The following is a 19,187-nucleotide window of genomic DNA, read 5'->3' as shown; positions in this document are numbered from 1 at the left end:
TTGGGTTTTACTCTGGCACTGAATAATCTAGCATTAAACAATCAATGAAGGTATAAAACACCTTAATCACAAACAGCAGCATGACAAGTCAGCAGATGGCAGTAGAGCTCTGATTCTGTTACAAACTTCTCTACAAAATGCAGAAGAGCTTGAAAAACAGGGAGGCTAATGGAATAAGAACTAATTAATGGTTAAACCGCCAGGTGGTCACTTTTTATAGAATAAAGTATAGAAAATAGTTTTCAAAGAGAGCATTTTTATCCATCTTATCCTGTTCTGAATTGTTTTTTTTTTTTAATAACCAGCTTTTAATCTGGTCTCCCAGCCTGTTCAGATGTTATAGCTGGTGGACCAGTTGATAAGTTCCCAAAACACCTTCCAGAAGTCCAGACCAGCCTGATTAGACTGGGAGAGCAGCTAAAACCAACTTCAAGCAATGCATTACATGAAAGCTTACCCAGACACAAAGGTCAGCATTTTGATGTCCGAATGCAACATTTAAACACATCAGGCACAGATACTAGTCTATACAATACAGTCTGATTTGTCAAGTGAAATGTGCTGTTTGTGTTCCACTGAATGCGCTTTAACCACATACTGCATGTTTCACATGTCCGCAAATGTTCAACAGTATCCCTGAGGATCATTTATGGGCTGCCATACCGACACCTGTATGTGGGATCTCAGGTCAGTTGAGGAAACCCCCAGCTAGGTATGGATGAAGAGGGAATCTCCCTTCTTAACTTGAGTAGCCTCTCACTGTGCTGACCCTCAGTTTCTATGTCGTCCTGCTCCTCAAGTGATCGGCGGATAAGGGACTTGAGCAAAGGCAGACCAAGGCCAGTTGTGGCAGAGACTGGGATGATGTGTATGAAACGCATTAGGCTTTTTGGGGATGACATCCTCAGAAAAGAGGTGGCTTGACTCTAGGAAAGCACAGCATCACTTAAAAGAGTTATCAACTGAGGAAAACTGCACATACACAGCTATCAAGCTCAATGCAATAAAAAAAATAATCACATTAGGCCTGCACTTGTGGCAGAAACTCGAGACTGCCAAAATAGTCAATAAGAGTACAAATCACTGACCTTCTCCTTGGGGAAAGTTGTGGTACATATATTGGTGTAAAACATGGCCCTTTTAACAGATCTAATAAACTGCTCTCTGACTGCTTTTTTAACACAATGAGTATATCTTGAACTGATATCAATCTGCGTATGTGATGGACAGCAGTTAAGAACATTCATGGTATCTCCTTTGAAGGCATCTTGAGTAACACATTTCCATATTTAACAAAGCACATACAGAAACCTAATCCGGAAGCAACGCGACCTGTTTTACAGAATATGGAAGTTTTATGTTGCACATAACCACTATTGTATGAAACAATTATGCAACTACTTGATTGATAAAAGCATCTACTGTCGTGATATGAAATTTATCCTACGCACCCACTATATACCTAAAATAACACAAAACAAAGTCTACATGCAATTTGTGTCTAATATGCTTAAATGGCCTTTATAATAAAAAGACCCTAAATTGCCCATTCGCTTCTAATAAAACCTACCTTCCTGGTTCTCCAAGTGAGCTTCCAGTTCTCGGAGACAACCCTGAGCCTCGAGAAGGTCCATCTTATTTATGACCAGGATCGCCGGCTTGCCTAACACTCCAATTCCTGATAAACAGAGAAAATCAAGAGCATTTTATGCATCATTATCGTATATGTAGAAGCATTTCATTCAGAAAAGTAGTGCATAGTAGTTTTTTTTTTTACATAGAACTCACATCATATATACTGTATATGTAAGTTTGTGTGCGTATTCATATGCACATTACTGTTCAAAAGTTTGGGGTCAGAATTCTTGTTTTTGAAAGAAAACTCTTTGATGCTCACTAACACTGCATTTATTTGATAGTAAATATTGTAAAATATTATTACAATTAAAAATAATTGTCTTCTATTTTATTATACGTAAAAATGTAGTTTCTTCCTGTGATGGTAAAGCTGAAATTTTAGCAGACATTACTCCAAGTCTTTATTGTCACATGATTCTTCAGAAATACAATTCTTCAGAAATCAATCTTATATGCGGATTTGGTGCTCAAAAAAATATTTCTTACTCTTTTCAATGTTAAAAACTTTTTTTTTCCAGGATTAACTCATTTGTAACTGATTAGCTGTTCTCATAGGAGTAGCTGGCAATCCTTGGTTTAGCATGAGACAAGGCAGTCAGCAAGGAGGATTTGCCTCCATTGGGAAACCTGTCAAAAAAAAGAATACATGCCCAAATCTATTAAAATGTTTGATGTGTGTAAAATACACATTAATGGACCGAAAACAATGAAATGAGAAAGGTCACAATTATGAAACTTTACTTTTGAAGAACATTAAAATAATATATTAAAAAAATATACGTTTTTATGTACCATTTATAGTTTATGCATCATCTATTTTTGTTTTGTTTATACATTATTTTGTGCATTGCATAATTTTTAGCTCTTTATGTGTTTTACTTTGGAATTTTACGCCCTTTTTTTTTTTTTTTAAAGCAATACATTCCCAGTCCACATTCTGTGTCAACACTCACCCTACAAGTCCAAGATCTGCGATGAGTTTAAGGTCCAGCCGTATCTGTCTGGTTTGACCTTTACTGGGTAAGAACCCGGAGTGAAGAGTGCCACCTTGACCACCTTTGGCCACCAAAAGTCTGTCTCCTTCACAGTTCAACTCTCCTAAAGAGAAAATCAAAATTAAAATGACCATTAGATAAGACATACAGAGTACAATATGAAAGGGAACAAACAACATAAAATGGCATTTGAAATAAAAGTGCAAAGGTGAGAAAATAAGTGTAGAAAAACACTTCAAATAAAGGCATAAGAGTGATGTGAGAGAAGTTATAGAGGTGTGTGAATGAAACTACCTAAGATTCTCCCATCGTCCGATGTAACACTGATCCCAACAGGTGCAAAGACCTGGGCGTCCTCTCCTTTAGTCCCTATCAGAGCATGAATACTGACAAAAGCACCACACAATACTTTACTTGCATTATCTACATTAAAAAATGTAAAGACTTAATATTCCCCAAAACAATTAAACATTATGCGTATTTCCAAAGAAAACCATAAGTAGAAAAGAGATGACAGGAAACCACTCACTAAGTCACATAACTGACATTTTTACATTGTGTTGTATGACAGAGCAATTATTTGTGATATTTGTTGATCAAAAAATGAATCGGTCATCATTTAAAAAAAAAAAAAAAAAGTGCATTACTTTTTATGCACTTTTCTGGTTTTAAACAGCTTTATGACAGAAGCAGTCCAAAAATAAGCATTTCTCTAAAAATTCCTCACATTTGACTTGTGCACACTCTCGCAAATCATGCACACTTCTGCTCATTTAAACCTGACATAACACACATGCAAATCAAAAAAGTTGTTCACAGAATCTTCTACTTCTGTCATGTTCAGTGCAGTGTTCTGGCAGCATACAAACAATATAATTCTTCCATCTTGTCATAATTTGAACAGGTGGAAGTCAAGATGTTCAGTGAATAATGTCTTGCATTGCAATCTGCTCCTCATAAAACCCCCTTGTAGGATTTTTAAAAACTTGGAAAAGAGTACAAGGGTCTTATAGACTACATTCTGGAACTTAACATGACAGTTGGGGTCAACTGCACTGTTTTGTTATATTAAAAAAAGAAGCTTGGAGATGCTAAATATCTCTTGAAAATTCTATAGGCTATTTAATGGCAACTATTTAAAAGATTTGGGAATGCATCATATCCTCCACATGGAGCAAGTAAGCTTTCATAATATTAGAACAATATTGCTGTCTATGCAGGGTCAGAAAGCTCTCGGGTTTCATCAAAAATATCTTAATTTATGTTCAGAAGATGAATGAAGCTCTTATGGGTTTGGAACAACATGAGGGCGAGTAATTAAAGACATAATTTTCATTTTTGGGTGAACTAGGCCTATCCCTTTAAGTGAGGCATCTTCCCCTATATGTGCATTTAGACTGGGCTTCCCATGAAGCACTGCAAACAATGTAATCGAATTATATTTTTTAATTTTTTTTGAATTACTGAGCATTATTAAGTATAAAAATAATAAGCATAATTTCTTCAAATGCACTTCAAAGAGGTGAGGAATGAGCAAGGATACATTTATTTTGTGCTGTGGGCAGTGTTGGGCTAGTTTAATTACAAAGAATGTAATATATTACTCATAACTAGTTACTCCTTTCAAAAGTAACATTGTTACTTATTACTTTCTGTCAACAGTAATTAGTTACACTACTAGTTACATTACTTTTTCTTCATGCCTTACAGAAGTTGTAACTGTGTATATTCCACATAACATATTTATGCCTCATCATTTGACCAAAATCCACATTGGATCGCAGTGAGAAGTTATTACAAACACTCAATATTGATAGTGACATTCAAGTAGAAGTGTTGTATTAATCTCATTAACTGTCGTGTAGCTTGAAGCTAATTGTAATTTCTCCACTACCCATATATGACTGTATTTCGTTAGGTATTTTATTAAATCACATAAGTTTGTAAGAAACAGTTTAATTTTTTAAAAGGATTTTTAATTATAGTAATATAATGTACCACATGCTGATCAGAGGGATGTGGGTGGGAATGTTATACCAGAGTAAAGTAAAGCCACAACTTACACAACAGTGTTCAGATCATTTTTTTCCCTGACAAAATCAATATAATGCGATATTTCTATCTGTTGAATGTAAGCTTTTCCATATTCCAAACTTACCTGCTGCACTGGGGACAACACATGCATGTGCAAGTCATGAAAATTATGAAAATAAATCTAGTAAATATTTCATTGTTGGATTTTAAATCAGCTGCATTCAGGCATCAAAAGTAACTAAGCTGTTTTATGGATGGTAACTGTAATGTTATTACTCAGTTACACTACTAGTTACTGCAAAAAGTAATATTTTTACAGTAACTAAGTTACTAGTAACTAGTTACTGCCCAACACTGGCTGTGGGTCCTCAGGACTAGGACTGAAAACCACCGCTCTTAAACAAAACATCCTCAGTTTCCAGTCACGTTTTCGTTTTGTGGTGTAGACAAACCATTTATTTCACACACTTCACACAAGTGGATTTATTAAGAATGTTTTGACAAATCCAACCTAAATGAAACCCCCGCTACATAATGTCCCTTTGAACTGACACCTGAGCTAGCAGGAAATTCCATTTGACGAGCTAAGACGCAAGGAAAGACAACAACAACCATTGTTAAATTAAGAGAGAGAGAGAGAGAGAGAGAGAGAGAGAGAGAGAGAGAGAATTCCCAATCCCCCTCGTCAAAATGACGCACTTTGTAGCATCCTCAATTTCATTCATGTTTTTTCGGAGCCCTCTGAGGTTAACAAACGTCAAGATTACAGAAGAAACACATCAAGAAAATTACCAAGGCTAACGTTACTTATTCACGTCATACTACAACTGCTGACCTACAGTGAGATTAGCCTGTGAAAACGCATTTATCTTTAATTTGTGGAAATATTAAAACCGAATTATGGATAATTAATTTTTTATTAATAATTATTTGGCACTGGCATGTCATCTTGAATATGTCACTGATCAGCGAATATCCTTAACACGTGATAAAAGTGTTTAGAGTGTACCTTCATGTTTGTAACAGTAATTAACACCATCTGTTAATGACACATAAGTAACAAACTGAGCATGTGAAGGTCGGGTTACTAACTAGTTAAATTTAATTCGATAAACTCACCAAAGATACCAACCTTCCTGAAATAAACACTGCTTGTCCAGACCATTCCGAAATAACTCCCAGAGATTGTATTAAAGTGACATTAAATCTGTCTGTTTCTAGTTACAACGTTACTGACTCTGCATCGTTGAAGTAGGACCAAACACGTGTGTACTTCCGGAAACATACCAATGTGTGCTGTGATTGGCTGAAAGTCCTGTCCATTAGACATGTTTCCACCTCCCTCCGACAGCATAAGAACATAGCAATTTTCAATTTGGTTGTGATAATATGACCTCTATGCTCACATTTATCTGCGCATATAATTTCCACTACCAGGTTTTAGGTATGACTCCCCTTGTCATAAATAGTAAAGTATTGTATTTTTGTAAACAATTTACACAAAAGGGGACTGAATGATCTGGGCGTCCCAAGCAATGCGAATTAACAACGTAACTGAATTAAAAAACTATCTGTTATAAAGAACAATTATTTTTCTTTCTTATTTTATTACTATTTTTATTTTTGTTATTTATTTATTTACTTTATTTTTAGCCCCGGTTTATTTATTTATTTATTTATTTATTTTAGATTTCTAGCAACTAAAAACTGCATTAAAAATATAATGAAATACATGTAGCCTACTAGGCTAATTAATTTCTTATGTGAGATCATTTAGGTTTTGCCTAGCCTTACTGTCAAAAAAATATATAATAAGAATAATAAATAAATAAATAATAACAATAAGATAATCGTGAGCTCTAAGTATAGATTGTTAATCAATTATGTTCTTCACGTCAGGTGGTTTTTAGTGTAGAAGTGGAATGGGCTACAATGACGCTTGGAACGTGGGCGCGCATGCAGCTCTTTAAAAGTCGTAAAACACTCGCTCAAAGCCAATTATTCGCCTCAAAGGCATGAACAGAAAAGGATCTACGGGGCAGAAAAGACTGAACTAAACATTGTAAGTGTATTTTTTGAGTAGTATTTTATATGTAACCATTTGTAGATTTGGATTTTTGTTGCGTTACCAAATGATTATTATTGTTTTACGTGACATTTTGTGTATGGTAAGTAGCCTAATTATATACATGTAAAGGCTGAAGACACTGTGGACACTGTGTTTATGTACTTTCTGTTTTAAATATGCAACAGTTTTCAAGTCCTAAAAGATTTCACTGTTGATTCCAACATGGGACGATTACTGGGATTCCTTGACGGCCAGTGGTGGCGCCTTCTGTTAGTGTGTCTGCTGATGCTCGCCACCGCATCATCGTACACTATACCCAATCTCGAGATGCTCAACATCGAGGGCAGAGGGGGCGGCAAGGCTCCCGGTCAGCTGGGCGAGATAAACCGCGAATGCTGGGACGCTTCGTCACTGGCAGTAATACAAGCGCGTAAATTGCCCGTTGCAGAAACAGTAGCTGGACTCTGGGACTTCATGACATACTTGAGCGGGTCTAATCAACCCAAACATCAAGACATGTTTATGGAGTTGGCGCAGGTCTTTTGGGAGAGGTATGTGGACTGTGTGCTGGCACGCGCGCACGGACTGGGCAGAAGAGCCAGTGCGTCCAGGCAAGAAATCATCAAAGTGTTAACTTATCATTCAGAAGGGATGAAGATCTAGATACTTTATTGCGTGTTTAACTTTTCATGTGTGTCAAATATAGAGACTGAATGTATTTGTGTGTGTGTGTGTGTGTGTGTGTGTGTGTGTGTGTGTGTGTGTGTGACTTTCGTCTCTTAAACTGCAGCTAAATTAGCTTGTACAAATAAATGTCGCATAATATGTCAATTTCAAACATAATACATGGCAACCATTATGTATTAAAACATATATATTTTTAATAATGTATAATGTGTTGGCTGTACCTATGTGTTTTCAACATGAAATATAATTTCCAAAAAAAAAAAAAAAAAAAAAAAAAAAAAAAAAAGCAATGTTATACATTTTATACAAACAGTGGAAAATAACTGGGTCATTAGGTGATCATTTTCAACTATGTGCTCTGGGAACTGTATAATAATAGGCCTAATAATTTAAAGGACATACAATTTATTCGTTTGGATGTCTAGAGTAAAATTTACATACTACACTTGGGGCAACACAATAGACAAAATGAACCTTGAGTTCAGTGAGTCATCACACCATCATTCTGGCAAATCCCTGCAGTGCCAAAACAGCCCAAGACAATAATCACAATCAATCACAATACCGCAAATCAGCATCCAATTAAGGTATCAGCTGCCCAATTACAGTCAACAACTACCATGTTAAAATATACAGTACCAAATTTAACTCAAAGCTCTGATCTATTGTGTTGAACTTGTTCAGAATCTCAGATTAGTGAAGGTGGTTTTCTCGCATGCGTGATTCTCTCATGATTCATTTTAGTGATTTTTTGTGCCATAATTTCTCTCTGCTAATTAATATTTACCCATTTATGTGCAAAAGGTTCTTTGATGTACAGTATGGCACAATAATTCATTAATGTGCAGAGACATAATGAAAGATTACCTGATAGATTCCACCATTATATTTTGTACATGTTCAGTCTGAAAGTGTCAGGGTCATTACAGTTAACTAAACCTAAAACCATAAAAGTATTAACTGAAATAAAATATTTAAATTTTGTTTCATTTAGTTGTCCAGGCACTATTTCTCACATTCCTAACTTAAACGACAATATCTATGTCTAAATCTGAAATAAAAATACTAAAAAAAAACCAAACAAAAAAAACCATATAGGCCTAGACCTTTAAAAAATAACAACTAATGAATGACACAACTAAAAAATTAAAATTCACACAGACACAGTCTACATACAAACTAATTCCGTATCAAACAGACTGCTATAGCATATGATAAGATATCAAATCTAAAATGAGTTACGAGGAGGAACACATTTGTGCCTAAAGGATGTTGGAGTTGTGAGGTAACTCGAATTAAGGTTAGGACACTATTTGTATTACATGAACTATTTACGCCATCCGGTGGTCACCAGTGACACGTTCTGTACGTTTCTGAACCATCAACGAACAACTGAACCAACTGTCCTGTTCACTTCCCAAGAGTTTCATCGGAGCAGTAACGCACCTAGCTGACCCAAATAAACAGGAGTCAGTGTTAGGTATATGAGAGTAATTTAATGATTAAAGCAACGTGAGACTGTAGCACAATTGTATTGTCCTAATCTAGAGAGCGCTCCAATGAGGGCAACACGCAAGTGACGACTGTAACAACAATACCTGCAGCGAACCAAGAACAAGTAGTTATAAAACTACTTTTATATGCTTTTATAAAAAACAAACAAGTCGTTTGATTATAAAACCCACCACTACAGAAACATTTACTGAGCAATAGGAGAGCTGAATAAAGAGATAAAAGACACTTTTGCTATTATTATGCCGAATAAACATGCAACGTTAAAGTAATTTTGCACAGCTGACGCGCACATCGAGTAACGATCGATTGAGTTTCCTCCCGTTTAACGGGAAAAGCGCGTGCTGTCATTTCTCTGATGCCATGTGCGCGCGGCAGACTCCGCGGATCTGGGCTCGCTCTGCATGCCTGCCGGTGCGGCACGAGGCGCAGATGATGCTGGATGGAGCCACGCAGCTTTTCCGCGCTGCTACTCTGTAGTAACGCATATGATTCAACGACGTGTTACGTCGTTTTAATATTGTTCAGAACTTCAGCATCATTTATAGCTACATCTTAATTATCCTGCGCTTTCCCAGAAACCAGTCAGCATCATCTTTAGAAAAACAGTATTCCATGTCATCCTGTGACTCGGCGTGGATCCTCCCACTAGGGATACGGACTATTTATACAGCGTGCAGCATCCCGAGCCTTCTAGAGATACGCGAATCTGAAAAAACAGAGAATCTGAAGATTTTTCGTTTGGAGGTAAGGACATCACTCTAGAAATGACTTCAATAATATTCCAACCAGTACATGCGACTGTAGATGTGACCTAATTTGTGGCAGATTAAAATCAAACATCATTTTCACAATGTTCGTTTCTGATATTCCGCTAAAGCTTCTCGTTTATACACGCATTTTAGCGCTACACCGGGCCTCATGAAGTTACAGTCACTGTTGTCATATTATCTCTACGTAAAATTAAGTTTTTACTTGGAAGAATTGAAACAACTAGCCTACCATTTTTGTGCCGTTAACAACATGAGCCCTAGGTACGTGCAGATATTGTGTACGTCTATGAATAGACACAGGCCATACAGACAAAAACAAACTAATTTTGCCTATTATATTTAACAGATACGTTCTTATGATGTGCATATTCAGAGCAGGTTACATGGCAACATTGTTACACCATTAGTTCATGTCTGAAATTAGTGCTTTTCGAATAGGCTACTGTTCAACCTGTTCTAAGATGAAATTATTTTAAACGGTTGCCTTATTTGCCGTTGTCTTTCCCGTGTGAATCTACTATTTTGGGGGCGTTTACCTTATGGCAACATGCATACACACGTGCTTTCACATCCACGTGCATGCCTGTATACATACTGACATACCATCCAGTCTGAGCTTCAGGCTCACTGATAACACTGTCTAGACTACACACACACACACACACACACACACACACACACACAAATCTAGCTGTACAGCTCTCTTCACAGTTGTAATGCACATTCACACAGTTGCTTTGTAAAAATACTTATAAATATAGTGTGTCCTGCCATGTCTAATGTTTCGGTTTCCCATCATTTGAAAGCAGATAAATAAGCAGGGTCTTAAGAATTTAAACACCTTGAATATTGAGATTTGAATGTCTAATGTCAATGATGGAGGAAATGTTGGCTCACAAAACAGTAGCATACACAATTCTATTGATTTTAATTTTTAACAACAACAAAAACCAGCTGGAACATTCAAAATGGTTATTTTCACTGGCTTTGTTAAATAAATAAGGGATAATGCACAGTTATAATAGCAGAAAAATACTTTAAAATATCAAAACACAAGCACAGCTATAGGAAATCTGGATCAGCAGTAAATTACTGTTTTTGATTATTCAGAATTATTTGACCACTGAATTCAGTTATTGAGCAGTCAGAAACAAGCTGTGTAATACAAGTTATTAGGATCTAGTCTTTTTTGAAAACAGAGAAATGAGTGTGGAAAAACAAGGGGCTAGTCAGCCCATATGAGTACCCCTTGTGAATGTGGTCTGGAGACTGTTAAATGGAGCAGTGGGGTGGAAATGCCAGTTCCAAACCCCGTCAACACTCCCCTCCGCCCCTTACACACCCCGGTCCCACCATCCTCACCCCCCGGTTATGCCTGGAATCCTGCGCACTCTCTCTGAAAAGTGTAAACAACCAGGGTCAAAGAAAAACAGGTTGTGATAGGTGGCTGCAATGTGCCAACTGTCAGCATGCCAAGCCCACTTTTTTGAAAAACATAAACAGGGGCAGCATGGATTACAGGCCAAACTGAGGTGTAATCAGGGGGGATTTGCACCCGTCAGGTCACAACAATGAGTGTGCTCAGATAACAGTGCCTCACTCCATAAAACTGATTATAATTTGCTTTTGTCAGGAAGCAGTGGCAGCGCTAATGCTAGCATTAGCTCAGCAGGGAACTGTGTCTGAGCAAGGCTGTCTTTGTGTACATAGCTGATGACTTTTTTGTTATTAAAACCTTTTGCACATGAGATATAACAAGAGGGGAGAAATTACTGTTAGTTTGGTTCTATGATTAAAAAACTTTAATGTAGAAAAATAGCTTGTACAACACATCAAAATGAAATAAAACAACTGCAAACTTATCTACATTCTAAAATAAAGTTTAAACACAGAAACACCAATAGACAAGACTTAGAATAGAATTTACAGGGTATCACAAGTTGTTACCATCTATTTGTTGTGCATTAAAGGGGTCATATGATGTTGCTAAAAACAACATGTGTAATTGGTGTAATGCAATGTGTTTATGTGGTTTAAGGTTCAAAAAACATTATTTTCCACATACTGTACATTTTTGTTGCTCCTCTATGCCCCGCCTTTCTGAAATCCGTAGATTTTTTACAAAGCTCATTGTTCTGAAAAGTGAAGTGTACGCTTATTGGCTAGCTATCCAGTGCGTTGTGATTGCCCGAATACCTTAAGAGTGTGACAGAAATGTTAGGCCCCTTACCATACGGAGATGCATGTCCCGGAGCGATGAGACAAAACCAATAAAACCCATTACAAACGAGGCATTTGTTGCATCCAGTGAGGACATAATTACTGGTTATAATGACTTATACGGTGTTTTTACAAGTTGTGTTGTGTTGTGTATCGCAACGCATAAATATAAAACCATGTCTTCAGTTGTGTTTGGAGAAACTGCAAACAAGCGCTACTCTACACTGCTCAAAACTCGCGTTTGAATCATCAGTGGCAAATTCTATAAATCTGAAAACGTACTTACAGGCTGTGAGTCAGAAGTGCCAGTCCTTGCAAAGTTGGAATTGCCCCATTATATAGAAACAGCCTTTGTGCACAGACGGCATTGTAGGCTACTCTCCCAGGTTCAGGAAACAGTCTTGCATAAAATGTGCTGCACACATATTAATATTTGGGTTGAAATGTTCAGGAACAGTGTTGTAAATACAACTTAACCATTCATTTCTAATTGTGTCCTCTTTTGGAAGGCCAAACAAAGTAGTTTTGCTTTCACAACGAAACACACAGCGTCTCCACGACATTGTGGCGGTGGCAACAATATTACAATATTGGGAATATTTCTTTCTTTGCGTAAACATTTGGGCGGTGTTATGCAAATCGTCCCACACAGTGATGTAGACATGTGTGGGTGTGTTTAAATGAGGCATTTTAGGAGGGCGTGGACGAGTTTTAACTTTTATAAAGAATATTTCTTTGGGTTTGAGACTTTAATCTTTGCAACTTTATGGATCTTACCTATGCACAAACAGCTTGTAACAGAAAAACTTGAAATTGCATCATATGACCCCTTTAATCAACTTTAGATATTCAGTGCAAGTAATAATGTGTAAACAGCACAACACCATATGTTTTATACAAAAGCAGTTTTAACAAATGCCGCCATATATAGATTTAGTTTAATATGCTAAGATTTACAGATTTAATTTAATTTAAAATTATTTTTATTTTGTGTTTATCAGTGCCAGCTCTAATTCTGGCTGCCATTATGCCTCTGTTAGAAGAAGGTTCTGTGCCGAGGGACTGTACTCGAACTGTGCCGGTAGTCATCATTGGTGAGTCAACAAGGAGCAAATTTTATCAGATTCATTACTGTTGAAAAAATGGTATTCATGGAATCAACCAATCCTGATGGATCTTAAACAGTAGATTCCAGTATAACATTCTACAGTCTCTCCCATTTCCCCTTTACAGGTAACGGTCCTTCCGGTATATGCTTGTCGTACCTTCTGAGTGGGTATACTCCTTATTTAGATCCAATGGCTGTGCACCCAAACCCTATTCTCTATCGTAAACTACAGGAAGCCAAGCAGCTTCCCATCACTGAACAGGTAAAAAGATGAGTGTCAAAACAAGTTGCGAAGTTTAACCTAGAAATAAATTGTGGTGTAAAAATTGTGGAGCAAAGCTAAATTGTGAACAATGTTAGTCAAATGTGCAATAAACCAGCTGACCAATGTGTCTTTCTGTAGGATTTGGAGTTTCTTTGCGAAGGTTTAGAGGGGCGTTCAGGAAACCCTGTGGCAGTGCTCTTCGACACACTCCTTCATCCAAATGCAGATTTGGGCTTTGAGTTCCCTTCTGTACTGCAGTGGAGGATGGAAAAGAAACATAACATTCCTCATCTGATCTTGGGAAAAGCTACACCTGGTGGTGCCTGGCATGTAAGTGACCTCTCAGAGATAGTCGGGTTAATGCTTCTCAACTGTGCAAGCTGAAAAAACTGATTCAATAATAATAGCTTCTCGAACTGCCACGTTAGCTTTAAGTAGTTTCTGTGGCATATCTAAGACTTTCTTACTATCTCAGGTTAGAGTATTGTTAGAGTTTTGATATACTTTTATATATATATGTAAAAGACACTTTCCATAATGTGAAGAAACCTGAATTTACAACCCTAACAATATTTTTTTAGTAAATATCCTTCATTGACAAAATATACTCTTTCTGGTCTCCAAGCAATGGAAGGTTCAATGCTGACCATTAGTCTTGGTGTATGGATGGAGTTACCAGGAGTCAACTATAAAGATTTGACCTCAGGCAAAAGGAGGTATGTAATATGGAGTATAACTGATGGTAGCTTCCAATAGTACTGAGATGTCATGTCCTACTCCTGGAGAGCCTCATTCCTGCAAAATTTGGTTCCAAACCTAATTAAACACACCTGAACATGCTTGTCAAGGGCTGTGTCTAAAAGCTGAAAATGCTACCTTCTGAGGATGCATTCCAAGGTAGGAACGCATCATGGCACAACTGAACCAGCTTTACTTCCACTTTTACTCTCCTGAGATGCCTTCTTTTGATCTATTTTTGAAAGCTGCATAGATGTATCCTTCGTGGCCTTTGATATCATACAATCCTTTGTATTCTAGTCTGCGACAATTGAGCTAAAAAAATCAAGATGGTGCCTGAAAGTTGCAGATGGTGATCTGTTTGTGCATAAATATATGTTCCTGACCAAATCCGTCCACTTTTGATGTTACTTCTAGCAAGAAAACCTGGTTCTTGGTTTTTTAGCTTGTTTACTGTACACCAGGGGTCTCCAACCCTGCTCCTGGAGAGCTACCGTCCTGCAGATTTCAGCTCCAACCCAGTCAATCACACCTGAACCAGCTAATCAAGGTGTTCAGGGCTACTTGATAATTACAGACAGGTGTGTTGGAGCAGGGTTGGAACTGATGTCTGCAGGACGGGAGTAGGGTTGGAGATCCCTGCTGTACAGTCGTGGCCAAAAGTTTTGAGAATTACATAAATATTAGTTTTCAAAAAGTTTGTTGCTAAACTGCTTTTAGATCTTTGTTTCAGTTGTTTCTGTGATGTACTGAAATATAATTACAAGCATTTCATACGTTTCAAAGGCTTTTATCGACAATTACATGACATTTATGCAAAGAGTCAGTATGTGCAGTATTGGCCCTTCTTTTTCAGGACCTCTGCAATTCGACTGGGCATGCTCTCAATCAACTTCTGGGCCAAATCCTGCCTGATAGCGACCCATTCTTTCATAATAACTTCTTGGAATTTGTCAGAATTAGTGGGTTTTTGTTTGTCCACCCGCCTCTTGAGGATTGACCACAAGTTCTCAATGGATTAAGATCTGGGGAGTTTCCAGGCCATGGACCCAAAAATTTCAACATTCTGGTCCCCGAGCCACTTAGTTATCACTTTTGCCTTATGGCACGGTGTGCTCCATCGTGCTGGAAAATGCATTGTTCTTCACCAAACTGTTGTTGGAAGAAGTTGCTGTTGGAGGGTGTTTTGGTACCATTCTTTATTCATGGCTGTGTTTTTGGGCAGAACTGTGAGTGAGCCCACTCCCTTGGATGAGAAGCAACCCCACACATGAATGGTGTCAGGATGCTTTACTGTTGGCATGACACAGGACTGATGGTAGCGCTCACCTTTTCTTCTCCGGACAAGCCTTTTTCCATATGCCCCAAACAATCGGAAAGGGGCTTCATCGGAGAATATGACTTTGCCCCAGTTCTCAGCAGTCCATTCACTATACTTTCTGCAGAAGATCAATCTGTCCCTGATGTTTTTTTGGAGAGAAGTGGCTTCTTTGCTGCCCTTCTTGACACCAGGCCATCTTCCAAAAGTCTTTGCCTCACTGTGTGTGCAGATGCGCTCACACCTGCCTGCTGCCATTCCTGAGCAAGCTCTGCACTGGTGGCACTCCGATCCTGCAGCTGAATCCTCTTTAGGAGACGATCCTTGCACTTGCTGGACTTTCTTGGACGCCCTGAAGCCTTCTTTACAAGAATTGAACCTCTTTCCTTGAAGTTCTTGATGAACCTATAAATTGTTGATTTTGGTGCAATCTTAGTAGCCACAATATCCTTGCTTGTGAAGCCATTTTTATGCACCGCAATGATGGCTGCATGCGTTTCTTTGCAGGTCACCATGGTTAACAATGGAAGAACAATGATTTCAAGCATCACCCTCCTTTTAACATGTCAAGTCTGCCATTCTAACCCAATCAGCCTGACATAATGATCTCCAGCCTTGTGCTCGTCAACATTCTCACCTGAGTTAACAAGATGATTACTGAAATGATCTCAGCAGGTCCTTTAACGACAGCAATGAAATGCAGTGGAAAGGTTTTTTTGGGATTAAGTTAATTTTCATGGCAAAGAAGGACTATGCAATTCATCTGGTCACTCTTCATAACATTCTAGAGTATATGCAAATTGCTATTATAAAAACTTAAGCAGCAACTTTTCCAATTTCCAATATTTATGTTATTCTCAAAACTTTTGGCCACGACTGTACACCTTGCCTCACAGCAGCTTTTAGGCATTGTTCTGTTTTTTTGTTTTAAGTCAGAAATGACAAGGAGGCAGCTTCCCACCATACAAAGTCAATGGATTGCATTGGAAGTTTGCTCTATTATGTTGTAGATCATTAAACCATTATGCTACCTTAAAAGCCTGTCCGAAATCTGTTTTATGTGGTGCCTTCAAGTGCAATGCTGCCTGCAAAGTCATTGCCTGATAAGGCAGTGAGGCAACAAGTCAGCAGCCTAAGCTTTTCCAGAAACTTTCCAAAAATCCCTGAAATATCTCAAAAAATCCTGGAAAGTTTCCAAAATTTCTGGAATATTTCCAAAATGTACTGGAAATTTTACATCTTTTTGGAACCCTAGTCAGAATGGGTTAGAACTAAACTCTGCAGGAATGTGGGCCTCCTTGAGCAGGATTTTATTGCAGTGACCACTGCATTAGTGTTTTCTGAAGATATCAAGAGGATGGGTTCCTCTCAAGTAGAAATATGGTCCAGTTTTTCAAACATTAAAGAAAGATCTGAGATGGATGGGTTATGTATGTTATTGGCTTTTCTCACAGGTCGGTGTCCAATGATCGAGCCACTCCAGATGAGATCTCTTCATACTACAAAAATTATGTCAAGCTCATGGGTCTCCAGAAGAACTTTGTGGACAATACTTATGTCACCTCTGTTCAAAAACTTCACCGCAGTCATGAAAAAACTCTTGGAAATGACAAGTACACTGTAAATGGTCAGCTGAATGGTGTGAAAAAACGGTTTGATTATTCCAATAAGAACAGCACTGACAATGGTCAGAATGGACTGGTAAATGGGTTTAGCAATGAGTTACAAAATGGAATGGAGAATAACAGTAGAAGTGGTGATATTGGGGAGGAGGATGAAGATAAAAGAGGCAAAGAAAGAGTGAGAGAGAGTACTGGGGTTTCCCAAGGACTTTCTCAGGGACTCTGGGAGGTCAGGGGCTACCAGCAGCTCCAAGGTGACACTCATGTCCCATTTAGCTTATTTGCCGAGAATGTTGTCTTAGCAACAGGGGCATCTGACTCTCCAGCTCGACTGGGAGTTGAGGGGGAGGATCTCCCTTATGTGTTCCACAGTGTACGTGACCTTGGGGTGGCTGTCAGCTGTCATGGTAAACTGGGCTCTTCCTCTGACCCTGTGCTAGTAGTGGGGGCGGGGCTTAGCGCAGCGGATGCAGTGCTGTGTACCCTGAACCATAGGGTCTCCGTGTTGCATGCATTCCGCAAGCGCGCTGATGACCCGGGTCTCATCTTCAAACAGTTGCCAAAGACACTTTACCCTGAATATCACAGGGTCTACCACATGATGTGTTCCCAAGTTTACCCAGCATCCCCCGTTGCCAATCCCACATCTTCTAGTCCATCTTTGTTCCCTGACTACACCAGCTTCCCTGAGCACTGTGTGCTCTCCTTCCAGCCTGACATGCACTGTGTCATGAGGGGATCCAATGGTGTCCTTAGAGTCTTCAAAGTCTCTATGGTGCTAGTTCTTATCGGGACCTATCCAAACTTGTTTTTCTTGAAGGAGCAAGGGCAGTACCTTGGTTTGGACCCCAGTAGGCCAATCTCCTGCAGACAGAATCCCATCGACATAAACCCTTACACCTTCGAGTGCAATGCTGAGCCTGGCCTCTTTGCCATGGGACCCCTTGTTGGTGACAACTTTGTGCGTTTCTTAAAGGGTGGCGCTCTTGGCATTGCTAGCTGTTTGCGCAAGAGGCTGAAACAGAGGATTGAAAAGAACAGGAAACTGATCACAGAGGAAGAAGGGTGTGGAAGACGGGAACGAGAAGGAAGTGGGGGCAGAGGAGGAGGATTTGTCTAAGGCTCCAAGAGAAGGTGCCTCATGACGAGTCCTGGAATCCATCTTATTTTTATATGTATGCAGTGAATACTAATGAAATTACAACTTTCCTACAACTTACAAGAGAAAGTACACTTATAAAAATGGGCAGACGCTAGGAGAAACTTCTCTCTTCCCAATGGTGTCTTATGTTGACTTGCAAAAGAAGTTTATGCTGGCCAGGAATAATGTGCCAATATGTCAGTGTCATGGAGTGTGCTTTACCTATTGTTTTTAAAAATGCTGTTAGTTGCCTTATTGTTTGTAATTAGTAACCTGCTCTTACACTACATCATAGATAGCATATCTTTTAGTCATGATTGCAGTGCCTAAAGGCCTATACTGACAGTGTTTTGTAGCGACAAAGCAACCAAGCATCATTAAGAGGTGGTGTCAAAAGCAACAGACTTGCTGTTGAGAAGTGACCGTTAAGCAGAGCTAAAAGATGCAGCAACTATCAATGAAAGCACAGTGATTTGTCACGAAGTTGGATACAGAGCAGAGTAGGAATGCCTACTAAACACCAACAGCTCAGAATCTTTGATATAATATCTGTCAGTGTGAACACACCATATGTCAAGGAGGCTTGCACTAAGCAGTAAAAGAAAGCAATGACAAAAAGAACAGATTGACTTAAGCCGAAGGCCTAGTTTGTAAAGATTATGTTGCAGTATGCATTTATGTTTCTGCTGTGAAATGCCATTTAACGCACAATTAATGTATATAAATATGTACAAAATTTCCAAAACCTTGATGAGCTAATAATGAGCCAACCTTACTCTTTTATTGTAACCTAAAACAAGTGCCAAACCTTTGAAATACAGTACATTTTCATTTACACTAACCATGGTGTTTGTCAGTCATTCTGGTAATTAAATAAAATAGATAAACAAGAATGTTCTGCATTACAGAAAATTTAGATTAATCCTATGTACTATGTTTTAGAAATTTTTACTCCTTAATAAGGTATTTCACAGCACTCAATAGTGAAATATATTACTTCATACTCTGTTGTGCCAAATAAATGTTTTATTGCTTTGAAATATTAACCAAAATAACTTCTGAGCTAGC

At 38.4% G+C, this 19,187-nt stretch overlaps 1 protein-coding gene and 1 pseudogene across 1 annotated transcript; one reads left to right on the top strand and one right to left on the bottom strand.

Moving 5' to 3' along the window:
- Nucleotides 1-284: 284 nt before the first annotated feature.
- On the bottom strand, nucleotides 285-5,997 carry LOC109057778 (annotated as a pseudogene).
- Nucleotides 5,998-9,222: 3,225 nt separating this feature from the next.
- On the top strand, nucleotides 9,223-19,184 carry LOC109057734 (oxidative stress-induced growth inhibitor 2-like). The gene is made up of 6 exons (XM_042740937.1): nucleotides 9,223-9,681; nucleotides 12,929-13,021; nucleotides 13,161-13,297; nucleotides 13,439-13,627; nucleotides 13,922-14,016; nucleotides 16,811-19,184. The coding sequence occupies exons 2-6, from the start codon at nucleotides 12,955-12,957 to the stop codon at nucleotides 18,096-18,098; spliced, it is 1,776 nt and encodes a 591-aa protein (XP_042596871.1). The 5' UTR covers nucleotides 9,223-9,681; nucleotides 12,929-12,954; the 3' UTR covers nucleotides 18,099-19,184.
- The last annotated feature ends 3 nt before the right edge of the window (nucleotides 19,185-19,187 follow it).

This window comes from Cyprinus carpio, chromosome B16 (genome assembly GCF_018340385.1).
Source record: "Cyprinus carpio isolate SPL01 chromosome B16, ASM1834038v1, whole genome shotgun sequence".
Taxonomy (NCBI): domain Eukaryota; kingdom Metazoa; phylum Chordata; class Actinopteri; order Cypriniformes; family Cyprinidae; genus Cyprinus; species Cyprinus carpio.
Note: the sequence above shows the minus strand (reverse complement) of the source record. Positions and strands in the feature narration are given on the sequence as shown.

Excerpts from the sequence above, each read along its gene's own strand:
- LOC109057734 (XM_042740937.1), top strand. The coding sequence starts at position 12,955 with ATGCCTCTGTTAGAAGAAGGTTCTGTGCCGAGGGACTGTACTCGAACT. Across the intron at positions 13,298-13,438 it reads AGCTTCCCATCACTGAACAG|GATTTGGAGTTTCTTTGCGA; the intron begins GTAAAAAGATGA and ends GTCTTTCTGTAG. Across the intron at positions 14,017-16,810 it reads TTGACCTCAGGCAAAAGGAG|GTCGGTGTCCAATGATCGAG; the intron begins GTATGTAATATG and ends CTTTTCTCACAG.